Genomic DNA, 12,745 nt, shown 5'->3' on the forward strand with positions numbered 1-12,745 from the left:
CTTGAATTATGGCATTGAGTGCCAAATACTGAAGGTGCCACAGACTGTGAAAAGAACAAATGAATCTGTCTTGGAAGAATTGCAGCCAGAATGCACCTTAGAGGCAAGGATGGCAATACTTGGTCTAATGCACTTTGCACATGCTATAAGCAGAGACCAGTCCATGGAGAAGGACATCATGAGTGGTAAAGTACAGGGGCAGCAAAAAAAAAAAAAAAAAAGACTACAGACACAGGGGTTGCTACAATGGGTCTAAAGAACATTTGTGCTGTTGGCACAGGCAGGTAGTGCTTTCCTCTGTTGTACATAGGGTTGCTTATAGCAGCTACACTGCAATCGTCTTTAAATAGGATGGGCTTCTAAATCCTATCTAGTAAGCTGAGATGAAAACCTGATGCGGAGACATTAAAAAAATGTACTAGCACAGAGTAAAGGCAGTATCACTAAGAATCAGCAAATGCCATTAAAAAAAAGCAAATATTACTCTAAACCTGAATGACACATAAGTAGTGTATGACAAACGAGGGGATAGCCCCCCAAATTGGATTTTTTTCAAAGCTCTGCGTTAAAAAAATTTTTTTTAATCACCTTCAAAGTACTCTCCATTACACTTAATAAATTTGGCCTATCTGAGATTCCATTCTTGGAAACATTTTTCAAATTCCTTTGTTTGGATGGCTGACAGCAACTCCCCCCAACCCCCTTTTTTTTCAGTCTCCAAAGGCTCTATTCAGTGCGCTTGGGAAGGAGACAGGACATCAATCCTACTGCTTCCAACGCCAGAAGAAGAGCTGTCCACAGGGCAGGCACAGTGCCAACGGGCCCACAGGGACGGGACTGTTTGGTCCGCCTCTTACTCTTGGATCTAGTCACAGCCACGAGACTTGTAGTGCACCAGTTCCCCTGGCATAAACCAGAGGCCGATTTCTTTCTCGGCGCTCTTGACCGAATCACTGCCCTGAATGAGGTTCCTGTCAACGTGAATACAAAAATCCCCTTGGATGGTGCCTGGCTTAGAACCCGCTCGGTTGGTCTCTCCCAGCATCACCTAGCCCGTCTTCACCACATTCGTCCCTTCCCCAACCATGACCACATTGGTCCCGAGTTCATGTACCTTCACCAGCCCTGGGAAGAAGGGGTGGTTTTTCAGGTCAAGAGAATGCTGCTTCAGGTGTTCCTCGCAGGCCTCAACTAGCTTCATGGCCACCAGACGGAAACCCTTCTGCTCAAAGCGCTTGATGATGCCGCCCACCAGGCCACGCTGCAGGTGCGCTCATTGCTGGCCATGGTGCAAATCAGCTGGCGGGGGAGCAGTGGCCAGATCGGTAAAGCTGGAGCAGGCCTAATTTTTTTTCTTCACCTCTTCTATGTGGTCAAATTGCTGACCTTTCATATCCCTCTGCATTCACGTTTACAAAAATACACTAAGTTGCACGGAGTGAGGTCAGGTGAGTAAGGTGCATGAGGCAAGAGAGGCATGCTGATTTTTGCTAAAAACCGGCATACTGAGATGGCTGCATGAACAGGTGCATTGTCATGGTGGCAAAACTCGTCCCCCATCTACTACAAATAAGGCCTTTTTTGTCACACGCTGTTACACAATCTTTTCGGAACCTCTAAATAGAAAGCTTGGTTAACAGTTTGACCTGGTGGATAGAATGCCAATGCACTATCCCTCTCACATAAAAAACAAAAACAAATGAGCATCATCTTGATCTTTGATTTTACTTGATGAGATTTTTTTTGAGTGAGGTGAAGATGGTGTCTTCCACTGGCTTGACTGAGGTTTGCTTTCGGAGTCATAAGAATAGCACCGTGTCTTGTCACCAGTAATGACCTTGGAAAAAATGTCTGGATCACTTCGGAGCTGTTCTTTCAAAGCATGGCATGTTTCCACTCGACATTCTTTTTCCTGGTCAGTCAGAACCTGAGGCACAAATTTCACATTTCCAAATCTTCTGTTAAAATTCGCTAAACTGAGCTCCAAGACAATGCAGATAACCTTCCCATATCTTCAATGGTCTGTTATCATCGATCTTCAAGCCCAAGTACATGAATTTTGTCGACATTTTCATCCTTTCGGGAAGTTGACAGGCATCTAAAACAAGGCCTGTCACCAAGCAGCATTTCACCTTTTTTGAAACAAGAAAACTACTGTACACTTGAGGTGTTCCTCACAGTGCTGTACTTGTAAGCTGTGTTCAACATCTCAACAGTTTCTGTGGCATTTTTCCTGAACAGGTAACAAAATTTCAGTCACATGTTGTTCTCTTAAATTGGACATCACCCCCAAAAAAGGAGATTCAAGTGAAACTGCTTTTACCAAAAAATTCACTGTGACCAGAGAGAACTTTGCCAGGTGATGCCACTGGGTGCACTAACTCAGAGCAAATTGCTTGATGGTAGCATTGTGAGAAAAATGTGTATTAAAAAAGCTCTGTCCAGGGGAGCTTCTTTCATTTTTTTTTTTTGGTGTACCCCTGGTATGAACCTGCCAGGCATGGTTCTGGTTTTGAGCTACAGTACAAAAGGTTTTTAACTGTTGGAGTGGGCAGACTTTTGGGTAGCTAATGGGGGTAGGAGGCCAAATAAGGTTGGAAACCTATGGTTTAGAACAATACTTTTAATAGAAAATGACAAAAAGTCTTAAACTGCTATATACACATATACAAACAGGTCAAAAGAAATGAAAACAAAATTATCATTCCCAAATAATGCTCAGGTGTGCTTTGCCCTCACCTGTGTTTTGATATTTTCAGGATCCTCAGCTTGGCTGTCTCGTTTCTGGCTGGGTTTCCAGGCATTCTCTGCCTTTTTCAGGTGCACATCTTCTTTCACAGAGACGGTGATAATCTTCCTGGGCTCTCTCCTCTGTCCAGGTTGGGATCTCCGTGATCCGACGTTCAACAGCTGAAACAAGAATATTCTTTATTGTATCTCCACAGAGGACTTACAAGTAACTGTCTCTGCTGTGCTGCTCAGGTCAAGCCTGCTGATCACCACCCAACACTTCAAGATGCAGAGATGAACATCAGGCACTTGGGTTGGGTGAGCTCTCTTCTTTTTAAAGAAAAGAACTTATGTGCTCAGAACACCTACAAAAAGTTAGAATTTCTGTGTTTTCCAGACCAATCTTGTTAAATGCACCCAGCTAAGGACGTAAAATGATAATATGATCACAGACTATTTCCTAAACAGTAAGAAACCAAGAGGTACTGGGTGGGGCAGAACTGGAAGAAAACCGCAATAGATCATTAGACTGGAAAAGTACCAGCACAGAAAAGCTGATAAATTAGATGGTCCTACTATAAGAACATTTATGTATAACTTTGATATGGTAGGTCAGCCAAAACAGGGCTGTTATTCTGTTGAGAATATACACCAAAATGGCTAGTTTTAAAAATTCAGGTTATCTTCTGGTTTTGACTTGTTGAATAATATCCTCTTCAAGCTTGGCTAATGCTTAAGTATAAGATATATCATTGGATATTACAACAATGAACCTAGCATCCATGCATTTGGACATAAACATATGCCAAGAACAAATCAATGTTTCTGGGTGTAAGTAAAAAAAAAAAAAGATGTCAAAATCATGTAAGATGATAGTAGGTACAAGTTTGATTGGATAGAGCCCCAAAGTGTCCATTTCAAACATTAATGAATACGCCTTGCTATCTGAATTTGGAAGGTGACAGGAACGGTTTCTGTTACATCTCTTTCCTTGCTCCTCCACAATACATGTGAGTTTCAAGCAAGGAGCAAAGAGGTGTAAGGAATCTACTAAGTAAGGGACAACAGTGTTTCATCTAAAAAAGTTTAAGAAAGTCAGCCAAGTGCAAACTCTCAGAAGGAGCCCTTGGGACTCAATGATGAGAGTACTCAGATGCAACACAAAGGCCGTGCTTTGGTAGGAGACAGCGGGGTGCCCTGCACGCATGAACATGAACTCAGCTCCACTGTGTCTTAAAGGGCCACTGTGACTTGGAACCGACTCAAAGGCAATGGTCTAGGTAAGTTTGGTAACTTCTCAAGGCACATACATAAATTATATTTCTATTTCTGGAAATAACTAAGAGAAACATTGTTCACAATAGGTTATGTCTAAGTGTGTTGAGTTCCCAATCATTTTATATACGTATTGATTTTTAACGTGTCATTAATTAATCTCCAAAGTTCTCAAGGATTGAACCACAGCCGAGAACACCGATGTCTGGGAGACTGGTGAGTATGGAAAGAAGTCAACGAGAAGTCAGAGGACTGGATGCTTTAGTCGAACTCTGAATTTATGAGCCTGTTCTTAGGGGCTAGTGTCTTTGTTGCGTTTGACTTTGCTTAAGGGTCTTGTGAGGATCACAGGCCAGAAAGCATGTAAAAGGACCTTGAAAATGACATATAAGGTATTGTTAGCAATAGCAAAGAACCAAAAACAATCTTATGTGCTTTGTGTGTGAAAACCTTCACAATTGATACAAATCACCAGGTTTCATAGTATCTTTCAAGGGCCACCATGACGAGCAGCTTATTAAGCACAAAGAAAATCTAGGATTCTGTGCTAAGAGAGTTATGAGGTACCTAGATGACATTGGTATCATAGCATAAAGCACAGGCAATGGTAAGAGGTGGCTAGTCAATTTAGGAAGACTTTAGAGTACATTGGAGCCCTCGTGGCATAGTGGTTACGAGTTGGGCTGCAGACCACAAGGTCAGCAGTTTGAAACCACCAGCTGCCCTGTACAATAAACACAAGGCTTTTGATTCCTGTAAAGAGTCTCAGAAACCCACAGGGAAGTTCTATCTTGTCCTATAGGGTCACTACGAGTCAGAATTGACTTGATTGCAGTGAGTTTAAAATATACTGAAGCCTGATGGTGTAGTTGAACCCACCCGTCACTGAGGAAGAAAGATGAAGCTCTCTGCTTCCATAAAGATTTAACGTCCCAGACACCCAAAGGGGCAGTTCCTATTTTGTCCTATATGGTTGCTATGAGTCAGAACTCAGAATAGACTCTATGTTCAGTGAAAGAGTATACTGTAGTCAACATAAGTGCACAAATATCAGAGTTGAAATGAAGTATCACATGTGCAGTTGATTAACTAGGAAGTCATTTGTTGTTTGAGATAAGTGGGAAGGTTTTTTTTTTCACCACTCCCATTCATTTTCCTTCAAAGTATTAAGGAATTATGCACACCCATCCATTTTAGATTCTAAATATCTAAATATACTTTATCCTGTCTCATCCAGAAGAAGTACTAGTAGAAATGTTGGATAAGCATTGGATTGGTAACTCCAAGGTTGGCAGTTCAAATCCACCAGCTACTCTATAGGAGAAAGAAAGGACTATCAGCTTGGAAACGCTATAAATTACAATCAACTCAATGGCAGTGTGTTTATTTGGATCTCAGCGACTGAAATATATCACCAAGCTCTTCTGATTACCTGGATAATCAGAGGAAATGGGGCCAACGTTAAACGTTACAGATAAAAAGAGAGAAGACAAGCAGTGTTTCTTTGAAGAGGGAAGAGAGAATGATGGGAGCTGAGAAAACCTTGTTTATTCCTTTGCATTTGTCCATACATGTAACAGTGGGAGGAATACGAATGACAAATTACTAGTCTACTTCCATAACCCTTCTCCTAAGATGTTTCTTTTACAACAGTTTCTATGAGAGCTGAAAAAACACTACTATTAACACAATTGCTCAAGTAATTGGATTCTTTTAAGAACTACAGAGATGACACTGCCTGCAAGTTTTCAGTGGGCATGCTACTTTACCATCAGTACCTTCCACGCTGGAAAACTGTCAGTAACTGCAGGGACACTCAGAACTATTGGCCAGACAGAAAGAAACATTTTGTAGGAAGCCTGTTACAAGAAAGTTTATGCTGGGAGCTACTTAAATCACCCTGTCAGCATATCTAGGAGATTTTAATGTCATTGGGTGGCAACTATTAATAAGCTGATCTGAACTGACAAAAATGATTAGCAATATGGAACCAGAAACTCTGAAAAGTAGGGCTGCCATTTTCAAACTGAGGTTATTTATTGTCCTTTTATATGTCAGTTATCCATGTATGTTCTATGGGTAAATTAAGTGGGAATGTTTGTTAGTTATGGAAAGTCAGAAAACCTATAAAGCTTAACCCACCAATTTTACTCCACAATTTCACTTGAAAATTATCTTTTAACACATGACAGAAGCAAGTGAATTAAATTACTAGAGCTGACTATTTTGAAGTTACTACAAATGGTAGATGTTGTCTCATTTCTAGTCTCTGCTCACACATGCAAGCCTCATGGGCAAACTGTAAATTCTGATAGTTACTTTAAAAATCAAATTTCCAATGTACAAATGTGCTTGACACAATGGATGTATATGGGGATGTATATGGGGATTGTACAAGCCCCCAATAAAATGATTTAAATTTTAAAAAAAGAAAAAAAAATCAAATTTCCATTTAAAATGTATACTTTAAAAATATGTATCTTATTTCAACTCACAATATTTCCATTATAACTAATTATTAGGCAATGATGAGCAAGCTGGGAATGAAAAGTATCAGCATATATTCAACGAAGTGCAAAAAGGTGCAACAATTTTCAAATCTGTGACCCAGGAACAAAATTGAGCTATACAGCCACAGATTCTGTCATCAAAATGCTATCAACATTATTTTAAATATTTGAACAAAGAAAAAAAAAGATTTAAAAACACGCCAAAGCAAAACAAAAAATAAACCAACTAAACAGCAGTGTAAGCATAATTACAAATAATCAAAAAGAAAATCATGCTAAAAATAAACATTAAAAAAGATATAAAGGTTTTCAGAAAGCTGCTTTCTAAGACTTTTATGATAAGGGAATGTAAGCTTTAGAAAAAAATGTACTTTTGCACTAGAGAAAATAGGGGCTAAGTCCCCAATCTGTATGAGAAGAGTGTCACACACAGAAGTCTCTAAGAGAGTGATGCTCACATAATCTGCTTCAATTTAAGAAGGGTCTATGCAGATTTTACAAAGCCATAACAAATGGTAGGCACCCAAGTGTTTTCAATTACTGTTCGTTTGCAGGCAAATATCCCAATAATTCAAATCACTACCAAGTGACATGCATTTTTAGAGACTAGTCTTATATTAAAGCAGGTTTCAAAGTTGCCAGTCCAGAAATAAAAAGTTGATGGGAAATAAAACGTGTCACCTTATAGAAAAAAATAATTTTTAAAGCATAAAATAAAGTCATCTTAACAAGGTGGTCTGCAAATGTACATCAAAACCCAAGGTCCTCCAAAATTTCATTAAGTGCTTTTAACTCGTCATTCTGACTGCGCTGGGGTGGGGGGTGGGGGCGTTGTATTCACATCTTTGGCAACTTTCCCTCATGCTTTCTGCAAGACTACACAGCACGAGGTAGGCAGAATCTGCCAGATCCTGCACAGTGCAGTGGCCCAGCGTAATCCCAATGGTGATGCCACTTCCACCACTGAAGAGCCTGCCACTGGGGGTGGAATGGCCATCTGCAGTCGACCAGTAAGGCACTCTTTTTGCATCTAACATTTGTTTGTCTTTTTACTCCATAACCTAGAGAAAATGAGAAGAGCAAAATAGAAGATAGTGTAACACCACAGACTACTGTTGGGGGGGGAAAAAAAAGATTCAGCGCACCCCTAGAGGCAGGCCCTTCAGGGGTGGGTGCGACATCGCCAGAGGAGTACATGCTGGGGCTTTGCCCTGTTCCAGGATTGGCAATCCATGCCTGTTCTGCACTTTGCAAATCTGTAGAAACAAAGACAGAGAGATGTCCATTAGCTGAGTGAAATCTCCAATATATAAGGATACCTCAAAACAAAATAGGAATCCTATCAAGGTTGGCTCTATTTTTAACCCATTTGCAGGTCATTTCAATAAGAAAAGCAATGGAGAAAAAAAATGATTCAAATGTATTCTTTATTTGTTTTACTATTAGTATGACAGGGATAGTCTTCTCTTTTACTTCTTCTTGGTTAGAAGAGTCAACGAGTAAAAGCTGTGTGGGCTATTAGACAAGACGCTATGGAGTCTCTGCCAGTGTCAAACTAGATGGTTGTAGGGAAGTGCACTTACAGCTACACCTCTTCCACCAGGTGTCTGTCGTCCAAAATCTGCAAAGGCTGGAGTAAAGTCTGGTCCTCGAGGCAAAAAGCGAGGGTCTAGCGTTCTCATTGGCAATTTGGGTTGGTTGATCTGTGTCAAGAAACAAAGGAAACGCTTCATACAAATTCCCACGTATTCACTGTCACAAAGAGTGTAAAACCTTGCCTGAAATCTTAGGTCTATTGGAAAGGTGAGCACTGTCTTTTTTTGCTTCTAACCAGTGGAAGTCAAAGCTTCTCTCGGGCTCGCCTGAGAACCATGGGATGACAACTGTTTTCTGGTGCTCTGGGGCTGATGAGGCCTACACTTCCAAAGAAAACCTAGACACAACTAGAATGGCTTACTAGACACATAGGACCAATCAGATTGCTCAGGACAAACTCTTCTACAATACCCTGAACCAATGCCTAATTCTGGCCTTCATTTTTCAAGGTAATCACTAGGACATCTATCTGCATGTAAGAACCCTGCCATTGCTCATTCTGGTTTCTGTGCTGCTGACTGATAGTGAAGCATGAATTTTGAGTACGCAATGAATATCAAAATGAGATGTCTTTCATGTGATATGATTATTAAATCTCACTTTGTCTGCCCTGTACATAGGCACATAATGTGTGATTAATGTGCTAGCAAAGCTTAGGAGTTCAATGACAAATAAACTATGACTGACCAGTCAGAAACAGATAAGGTTCCAAGACAGGAAGGAATATTTTCTAAGAGAATAATCTAATTCAGAGGATATAATACTTGCTCTCTGAAGTAGCCTCAAATTAACATCACCCATCATTCAACTGTCCTCACATAAGTACCTAAGAGAGAAGTCTTAGTTCTCAAGAGAAATAAGAAGACCTTTGGCTAGAAGTATATAAAATAACAAAGAAGCTACTGGAAATCTCCCGAAGACGCTGGCCCTATTCTATAAGATAAACTCCATATATTAATCAAGGAGAAATATTTCCTCTTTTTTCCCTTCTATTTTCTTTTTAAAATCATTTTATTGGGGGGGGGCTCAAACAACTCTTATCACAATCCATATATACATCCATTGTGTCAAGCACATTTGTACATTTGTTGTCATCATTCTCAAAACATTTGCTTTCTACTTGAGCCCTTGATATCCGCTCCTCATTTCCCCCCATTCTCCCTTTCCCCCCTTGCTCATGAACCCTTGATAATTTTAAAAATCATTTTATTGGGGGCTCATACAACTCTTATCGCAATCCATACATGCATCAATTGTACAAAGCACATCTGTACATGTTACCCTCATCATTCTCAAAACATTTGCTCTCCACGTAAGCCCCTGGCATCAGCTACGCATTTTCCCCTCCCTCCCTGCTCCCCCTTCCCTGATGAACCCATAATAATTTATACATCATTATTATTTTGTCATATCTTACACTGTCCAATGTCTCCCTTCACCCACTTTTCTGTTGTCCACCCCCCAGGGATGAAGGTATATGTACATCCTTGTAATCAGTTCCCTCTCTTGACCCCATCTACCTTCCACCCTCCTGATATCACTGCTCTCAGCACTGGTCCTGAAGGGATTGTCTGTCCTGGATTCCCTGTGTTTCCAGTTCCTATCTGTACCAGTGTACATCCTCTGGTCTACCCAGAAATATTTCCTCTTTAAAACAAAAAAAATACTTCAGATTTAATAACCAGCACTGATTCAACTTTGACTACATAAAATAACTTGGACAGATATGCATCTAAATTAACTCTGTTCATTAACTAGAGAGCAACTAATCTTTTGTAAGTACCATTAAGATCATGCATAGAGAAAGGATGTCTACTTGCAAAGGAATGGAAACTTCCATCACTGGAAGGATTCATTAGGATTATTTTGAGACCTACACTGATAGAAGTAGGTTGGCTCCCATTTCAGTTTACCTTGTCAATTACCTTTCTAAGTTGCTGACCTGTCCTGACTGTCACTACATACAAACTGAAAAGGCCAACAGTGGGGGAGACAGTATCATTTTATCTGGATGTTTCTATCTATGGCCACATACTTTTCACTACATCGCCAGGTAGAGAGATCAAGGAATTTAAAAATTCACTAGTGAAATAAGGACCAAACCCTAAGATTACTATACTTTAGGGGAAACTGAAAAGCCAATATTGTTTTTGTTGGGAAATACTAATTCTTAAACATTATTTTATTCAAATATTATAGGGATTAAAGATACCAAAAAAGTCACTTATACTTAATATATTGTTCGAACTAACAGTTAAAATGAGTCCCTATTAAAAGCCCAGCCCTAGTTTTCTCTGAGAATACATCGTACCTTGTCAAGAACCACATCACTGATGGGAGGCAGGCCCTCTGGTTTCTGTATACATGCTGGCATGAACTGGAAGTCCAGTAGAAACTCCCTGTCATACTGTTTCTTGCCTTCAGTATCAGCAGGTTTCCAGGATTCTAGGAATGGGGACATGGGTAGTCAGCCATCTGTTAAGACCATTATATATGATCCATTTAAAGTACATTCAATTGAAGGTAAAACTGGACGCCAATATTTACTTTAGTCATAACCAAACTTCACTATTTATTTTAGTCTTAAGTAATGCACCCTAGTGACATAATGAGTAAGCACTAAGCTGCTACCCCAACGTTGGCATTCCAAGCCACTAAGCCACTCCAGTTTTCTGCTCCTACAAAGATGTATAGCCTCTGAAGATAAACAAGTGGCCATCTAGCTGAGAAGCAACAAAGTCCACATGGAAGAAGCACATCAGCCTGTGTGATCATGAGGTGTCGATGGGATCAGGAAGCAGGCATCAAAGACCCAGAACAAAAAAATCTTATCAATGTGAATGAGGGGGAGTGTGGAATGGAGACCCAAAGTCCATCTGTAGATAATTGGACATCAACTTACAGAAGGGTCACAAGGAAGAGACAAGCCAGTCAGGGTGTAGTACAGCACTGATGAAACACATACAACCTTCCTCTAGTTCTTTAATGCTTCCTCCCCGGCCCTTCCAACTGTCATGACCCCAATTCTACCTTACAAATCCGGCTAGACCAGAGCATGCACACAGGTACAGAGAAGAGCTGGAAACGCAGGGAATCCAGGGCAGATAAAAGCTCTCAAGATGAATGAGAGTAGCAATACCAGGAGGGAAAGGGAAGGGATGGGGAGAAAGAGGGAGCCAATCATGAAAGTGGGTGAAGGGAAACATTGGTCAGCATAAGACATGAAAAAATAGTAATTTATAAATTATCAAGGGTTCATTAGGGGTAAAAAATGAGGAACTGATGCCAAGTGCTCAAGTAGAAAGAAAATGTTTTGAAAATGATGATGGCAACAAATGTACAAATGTGCTTGACACAATGAATGACTGTATGGATTGTGTAAGAACTGTATGAGTCCCCAATAAAATGATTAAAAAAAAAAAGATAGCCTCAGAAATGCTAAGGAGCCATTCTACTCTGCGATGTTGGGTTGCCATGAGTTAGAATTAACTTGATGGCAGTAAGTTCAGTTATGTGTTGTTTTAAAAAGTTAGAAACACAAACAGTGAGTACTGCCAGATAATGCCACATGTATGTATTTTAAGCTTTCATCTGCTCTTTCATCCCTTCTTGATATGAGACTATATGGAACAATTTGCTATAGAAGCCACTTTATATACACACTAAAAGGGCCAATAATCTTCATTAAATAAAAAATAAGTTCTAAAAAAAATTAGCTTTCCTAATACCCCACAAATGAGAAATCTGATAATATGCTGTTTCCTGAAAAAGGATTCTTTTGCTGTTCATTTGGGAATGTAATACTAGAGAAAAAAACACAAGTGACAAAAGCGAACAACTTATTTAATAATCTGAAAAGCCTAGGCAGCTAGATAGAGAATTCTCTTCCCCACCCGCAGTTGAAACTGCAGAAGGAAATAAAATGGTCCTATCTGTACTATCCCACATCAGCAGAGGGCCAACAGAGTTGCTGACATTAATACTGAAACATCTCTCACTAACAGTAGTTTCATTCCCATGAGAGAAAGCTGAAAATTCCCTGAGAATTATCCTGGAAAGTAATTAACAAAACTTCCATCAGAACCAGGTTCCAGATGACTTCAACATAACAGACCGCATTCTTCTTTAAATCACCTCTGACAGTCGTTGAGTATTTAGCAGCTTATTTCAAACAAATTCTTGCTGCCTACTCTGTCTGTTAAAAAGTAGACATCATCTTCTTTGGATCTAGCCTTCGCCCTCTCCCTTACGGGGAAGGGTATTGTGGAGGCTAAGGGCAGAGCTGGCATCTAGATAGCAGAGTAACTTTTCCTTGACCAAGGGAAAATGAAAAACACTGCCTATAGTCCTTGTACTGAGAGCTCTCTGTGCAAAAGGCTGGTGGCGGCTACAGCGTTGAAACCTGGCTGCCACCATGGGCTCAAGCCCAGAGTCTCTGTGAGGACCAGCACAGGGCTGGGCAGTACTTCCATTTTAATATTCAAAGGGTTGCTATAAACACTGACTCGATCTGTACGGATAGTGATCAGGGCTGTGAGTCCCCAATAAAATGATTTTAAAAATTAGATATGAAAATTATTTATAAATCTTCAATTTAACTCAGGCCATTAATTTACAATATTATGCTATGAGCA

General features: G+C 40.1%; 1 protein-coding gene across 13 annotated transcripts in view; it reads right to left on the minus strand.

Annotated features, from left to right (window-relative positions):
- Positions 1-12,745, minus strand: part of EIF4G3 (eukaryotic translation initiation factor 4 gamma 3) — a 382,761-nt gene that overhangs the window by 72,109 nt on the left and 297,907 nt on the right. For 10 of the 13 annotated variants that reach the window (XM_075551768.1, XM_075551777.1, XM_075551757.1 and 7 more), the window contains 4 exons: positions 10,423-10,556; positions 8,099-8,218; positions 7,661-7,771; positions 2,740-2,910 (listed from right to left, as the gene is read on the minus strand). In XM_075551768.1, the coding sequence (XP_075407883.1) occupies positions 2,740-2,910; positions 7,661-7,771; positions 8,099-8,218; positions 10,423-10,556 (536 nt within the window). The remainder of the gene's footprint in view (positions 1-2,739; positions 2,911-7,660; positions 7,772-8,098; positions 8,219-10,422; positions 10,557-12,745) is intronic. The other 3 variants (XM_075551838.1, XM_075551809.1, XM_075551793.1) reach the window with 1 other exon arrangement.

This window comes from Tenrec ecaudatus, chromosome 1 (genome assembly GCF_050624435.1).
Source record: "Tenrec ecaudatus isolate mTenEca1 chromosome 1, mTenEca1.hap1, whole genome shotgun sequence".
Lineage (NCBI taxonomy): Eukaryota > Metazoa > Chordata > Mammalia > Afrosoricida > Tenrecidae > Tenrec > Tenrec ecaudatus.